Source organism: Mesoplodon bidens (genome assembly GCF_964165515.1).
Source record: "Mesoplodon bidens genome assembly, chromosome: 4".
Classification (NCBI taxonomy): domain Eukaryota; kingdom Metazoa; phylum Chordata; class Mammalia; order Artiodactyla; family Ziphiidae; genus Mesoplodon; species Mesoplodon bidens.
The window spans coordinates 159,644,632-159,650,631 of NC_138160.1; the positions used below are offsets into that span (position 1 = coordinate 159,644,632).

At 46.9% G+C, this 6,000-nt stretch overlaps 1 protein-coding gene across 1 annotated transcript in view; it reads left to right on the forward strand.

Annotated features, from left to right (window-relative positions):
* The window catches only part of SH3PXD2B (SH3 and PX domains 2B), a 112,129-nt gene extending 110,039 nt beyond the window's left edge, over positions 1 to 2,090 (forward strand). The window contains exon 14 of the mRNA XM_081232337.1: positions 1,792 to 2,090. Coding sequence (XP_081088463.1) covers positions 1,792 to 1,929 — 138 coding nt within the window. The 3' untranslated portion in view covers positions 1,930 to 2,090. The remainder of the gene's footprint in view (positions 1 to 1,791) is intronic.
* The last annotated feature ends 3,910 nt before the right edge of the window (positions 2,091 to 6,000 follow it).

Genomic DNA, 6,000 nt, shown 5'->3' on the forward strand with positions numbered 1-6,000 from the left:
CAGGCTCCGGGCAGGTTACCGGTGCCTACGCACACTCCCTCCTTTAATGTCATCCTCACTTCAACCCTGTGAGGTGCCTAGGGTCAGCCCCAATCTGTCATGAGAGCACTGAGGTTCAGAGAATGAAGTCGGCGTCATCCAAATATTGACCAAGCTGAGACTTGAATCCAGTTTTTTCTCCCCAGTGCCCATGACATTTCCTCTGCCATCAACAATGAAATGTTCATGGTGCTTCCAGGGAAACAGGTGACCCTCCCTCTTAATTTAGGTTTTTCCCCTCCTGACCCCACGATCACACATGTCAGTAGGTCACAGGCCAAATGCCAGCCCAGAAAGGCAGTCAAGGATGGGTTTTATTCCTTTCCTCACCCCTGCATACTTTCTTGGGATGGCTATTTTATCTTACACCCTAGGGCAAAACTACAGCTTGTAGTCATAACACCAGATCTTTGGAAAATCTGCATTTTAGGACCACCACTTGATAAAATAGGCCTTTACTCAAGTTTTTTACTCAGAATTTCTTTGCCATTTGATGAGTTTATGTCCTTGCCCCAGGATGAGACTTGGGGAGCTGGGCTGCAGCTCAAACCATTTTTAATGCCCTGCCCTGCGGGGAAATTGCTAGAACCTCACCAGGCTTCCAGTATTCATGTTACACGTCCTCCACAAAGCCCCTCCACATGATTGATTTCTTAGACAAAGTTCTTGGCCTTAAAACATTTCTGGGCCCACAGGGGATTTCCTTACCAGGTAGAATGTAGGAAAACAAACTTGCCATATTAAAGGACAGATGCCAAATCTCCCCAAGGTTGGAAGACCCTATTCTTAGGCTGAGGGATGGACAGTCTAGTATTTATTTAGTTTGTACCGAATACACGGCCCTGAGTGGGATGAAGGAGAAATCGCTCCTGGCCTCAGGTAGCTGGCAACTCAACATCATCAAGAACGAGAACATTCGTGGCTCGGCTTGGCTCCCATCCTTCCACTGTTTCTGAGTTTTTAAGTGTTGGGTCAGGTCTTGCCCTTCACTTTGGGCTGTGACCATGTACACGTAACAGCCTGAGTCACACGTGGCAGTCTAGTCCCCTCCTTGGTTGTCAGGCCCATCCTTCAGGGCTTTTGCTGCAAACAACCATACCAGACCATAGACCGAAGATTCCCTATTGTCAAACCGTGTGGCCTGAATGAGTAGGAAACTGGCTTGCATTGAGGTCTGAGGGTGCTGCAAGCCCTCCTTTAGCCTGGAGGAATTGCTCCTAACGTAGCTAAGCTTCTAACGTACCACCTGCTGAGGACCCTTCTCACAGACTTGACCGTCCAGCCCCATGGGGTAACGTCTGCTTTCTGGTGCTACCTTGTGGAGTTTTCAAGCCACCCATTGTGTTTCAACATCCCACCTTTCCCGTTTTTATCGTCTACTCCCAAATAGGCCGCCTTGGCTCCAATCAGGAACAAGGGACTCAACTTCTGTTGTCCTTGAAGAGGCCAAACCCAGTGCCACAGCCAGTAGCCTTCACTTTCAGGTCTTTATAGAAGACCTGAACGTCTTCAGCCTATAAACGTACAAGAGGAGGTGCGCCCACCAGGCTTATGATGGCAATAAGCCATCCTGACACAACTAAGGTGTCCATATTTTACCCCAGTGTACACCCGTCTGTGGCACGGTGCCCATGTAATAGTTAATAGCAGCACCCCTTTCACTCATGGGGTGATAAACTGGTCACCTTGGCTACAACCCGCATTCCCTGCCTCAGGGAGCCACCAAGTAGGCCATTTCTTGCATCCCTCCAGGAGCAGTGGACTCTGACAGCATTGCCCCACCACCTTGCGTCCGCTCACAGGATGATGCTGGAGATCTCTGGACACCTCGGCACTCCTCATACCCTTGGCAAGCTGACACATTCTGGTGGTGTCTTTGTTTCCTTTTAACACACACGAAAAATACATGAGGATAGATAATGTGAGGGGGGAGGGGGGATGAACAATGAATTAGCTGTAGCATGTATAGACTATATACTTTACCATTAGATGTTTTCTTTTTTTTTTTAATAAAAAAAAAGTGCTTGACTGGTTTCAAGCTTCATTGTGAAGATGTGTCTATGTATTTTATTTGGTTGAAGAAAGGGTGAGTAGCTTTGTACCCTGGCATCTTGGCCTGGATTTAGGGATCAAAAAACAGAAGCCTGTGTGAGCTAGGTTTGGGTATTGCTCAGAAATAGGGATGACTCCTCTCTCTGGGCCCTAGTGTACTTTGATTCTTTTAACTACGATGTCCGGAAACCAAGAGAAAGCTTCCTTGTATTCACTGGGTATCTCCCACATCTCCGCTCTGTGCCAAAAGGTGGAAAACTTTACATGTCCAGGGAGTTTGAACCTCTCGTTGGCATTGCCTGATGGGCAGGGAAGTAGGAGGGTGCAGCCACGTTTGGGCCACAGGGACTGCCCAAGCCGCCTGCTCCCAGGAGGTGGAGAGCATTGCCTGATGTTTTATTACTTTCCCAAAGGCAGCGCCAAGGCAAAACCAACCACCGCTGCGGAGCCTCCTTGGTCCCAGGTGAATCCAAAAGGACACCACCACCCCACCTTCCTAGGAAAAGAAGAATAGAACCAGCAGAGTCCCAGCACAGAGGTTCAAAGGGGAGGATTTAGATACAATATTCATCCCACCTTGGAGGAAACAGTTTAAAGCAATGCTCTTTCTGGTGCACCTTGCTTAGGAATAATCTTCCTTCATATATTAAGCTCTGTTCCCATAAGAAAGGAAAGTCATTATGTGGTTTAACGCCACCACCCGTACCCCACATACCCCGGGAGCATTTTGTCCCAGATCTCCTAAACCAGGAGTGCTTAGTCTCAAGAATACATCTGGTAATGACCATGGCATGGGCTTCCCGGGGGCAGGCGTGCAGGGGCCCCTGAGCCTCGTGGGATGGGATGGGAACTGGACTGCGGTCAGCAATCAACCTGACTTTGTGTCTCTGGGGTCTCTTACCCACTAGCTTCCTTCAGTTCTGACTTGGAACCGGCACACTCAGCACTGCTATCCTGTTCCAGGAATGCCACACCAAGCACGTACCCCCTCACACACCTGCAAACTCCCTTCTCTAAGGGGTCATGGTGAATTTGGGGGTCCAAAACTCCTATCAAGGGGCCACTCTTCTCCCAGTCCAGAGTGTTTAATGTCCACTCCTTCTCTAGTTCATGTCTATCTGATCCAGGTGTGCCTCCTCACCATCTGGCAACCCATGCCTCCCAATCATTGGTTCTCAAATTTCAGTGACCAGAAGATTCAGTCAGGGAGCTTGCCAAAGTGCACATTCCTGGGCTGCATCCCCCAAAAGTCAAAATCAGCAGGAATCTGCATCCTTAAAAAGTACATTGTGAGGAAATGGTCTGCATGCTCCACTCTGAAGACATGGCCAAACTCAGCCCCTTCCTTACCTGGCATAGTATGTGTTCAAAAATGGTGCTTCAGGGGCTTCCCTGGTGGCGCAGTGGTTGAGAGTCCGCCTGCCGATGCAGGGGACACGGGTTCGAGCCCTGGTCTGGGAAGATCCCACATGCCGTGGAGCGGCTGGGCCTGTGAGCCATGGCTGCTGAGCCTGCGCGTCTGGAGCCTGTGCTCCTTAACAAGAGAGGCCGCGACAGTGAGAGGCCCACGTACCGCAATGAAGAGTGGCCCCCGCTTGCCCCAACTAGAGAAAGCCCTCGCACAGAAACGAAGACCCAACACAGCCAAAAATAAATAAATAAATAAATAAATTTTTTTTTAAAAAAAATGGTGCTTCATGCTATTATGATTAATGGCACCGTTATTTTTCTGGGCATTTGCTGTGTTCCAGGCCTGTGGGGCACTTTACCTACAATTTTATTTCATCCTCAGAATGCTCCATGAAGTAGATATCTGCATTTTACCTGTGAAGTTGCTAAGTTTCAGAAAGGTGAAGACACTGGCCCAAGGTCTCGCATGGCTAGTGTGTGGCATGTCTGGTCCTAAAACTGGCCTTTTTAACCCATACTATGCCCCCTCCCAAATGCTAATCAAGGCACATATCTCATCCTGATGTAATTCTTTCCTGGATTCATCATATTCAAGAACTACTTTCTCTTTCCAAAACCTAATGCTGTAATTAAGGGGGAAAATTCTAATTTTTTTGAGTACATGCTATGGGCTGGTTACCTTATAGATATTATCTCTTTCATCTTCACTACAATTCTTCTAGGTAAGAATTGTTATACCCATTTTATGGATGAGGAAATTAATAGTCTGAGAGATTGTTTACACGTTGTCACAGCTAGTATGAAGATGACCTTGGACCTCTAACTCCTTAATAGACCATCACAGTTCCCAAATCTATAATCTTCCCATTCAGCATTTTTCAGTGTTTTCCAGAACAAATGTCAACACGTAACGTCTGAAATAAGTGTTCTGTGGGGGACTTCCCCGGTGGCACAATGGTTAATTGGTTAAGACACGGGTTCAAGCCCTGATCCAGGAAGATCCCACATGCCGTGGAGCAACTAAGCCCGTGCGCCACAACTACTGAGCCTGCGCTCTAGAATCTGTGAGCCACAATTACCGAAGTCTGCATGCCTAGAGCCCGTGCTCTGCAACAAGAGAAGCCACCGCAATGAGAGGCCTGCACACTGCAATGAAGAGCAGCACGGGCTCACCACAACTAGAGAAAGCCTGCGCGCAGCAACGAAGACCCAGCGCAGCCAAAAATAAATAGATAAATAATTTATTTTTCAAAAAAGAAAGTGTTATGTGGACACATTCGTTTGAGCAATGCTTGGTAAAATTAAGTTAAACAGTTTTTTGTTTTGGGGGGGTTTTTTGCAGAACTTCTTGAAGTTCCTTGCATAAAAACATTCAGTGTGATTATCTGAGAGGGGCGTTATCAATATCGGGTTCTTCAGCTGTACTTGACTGTGAAGCCATTCACAGAGCATCTAGCAAGGGCAGTATTTCATGTCATAAATTCTGGAAAATGTCGAATTTTACATTTCAACTTTACCTTGAGTTCTTATTTATTTATTTATTTATTTATTTATTTTTATTTATTATTTTTGGCTGTGTTGGGTCTTTGTTGCTGCACGCAGGCTTTCTCTAGTTGCGGCGAGTGGGTGCTACTCTTTGTTGTGGTGCGCGGGCTAATCATTGTGGTGGCTTCTCTTGTTGCGGAGCACAGACTCTAGGGCGCGGGGGCTTCAGTAGATGTGGCACGTGGACTCAGTAGTTGTGGCTTGCGGGCTCTAGAGCCCAGGCTCAGTAGTTGTGGCATACAGGCTTAGTTGCTCCGCGGCATGTGGGATCTTCCCGGACCAGGGCTCGAACCCGTGTCCCCTGCATTGGCAGGCGGATTCTTAACCACTGCGCCACCAGGGAAGCCCTACCTTGAGTTCTGAACCACAATCCTTAGCCGATTCCTCCTAATTCCAGCTGTAACTCCACCTCTCACTGCAGCCCAGGCTTCAATGCTAACATTCACAGCATGGTGAGTACAAAATACTTCTTTGAATGGACACGTGAACTTCAAGGTTTCCTATTTGCCATTGGTCTAACTTGGAGCTCTCTGAGTGGATTTCCCCATAGTAAGATTGCCACTCAAGTAGGAAACTGTTCAGAAAATAGCTGCCAGGAATGGAATTTGTTTTCTGGCTCAAAAACAAGTTTTCCTTTAGAGACCTGTAAGTTAGTGGCGGTGTTCAGAACATTTAGATGCAAGTTAGTAAAGCCAAGGTTCATCTCCTCTTAAGACCCAGGAGGCCCAGATCCTACAATAAACTATGTTTTCCTATTCTTTTTCAACTACAGGGAACTTGCCCACATACCTGTACAGTATAGTATAGAATAGTGGTCTTCAGATGGTTTTCATTGTGTACCTGATGGTTTATTGATAGAAAAATGCTTAGCATATATGCAGTAATAACTGTATAAAATACATATATTACTAAATAGATACATCATGGACAATATTGTTAGGTGGAAAATTCTCA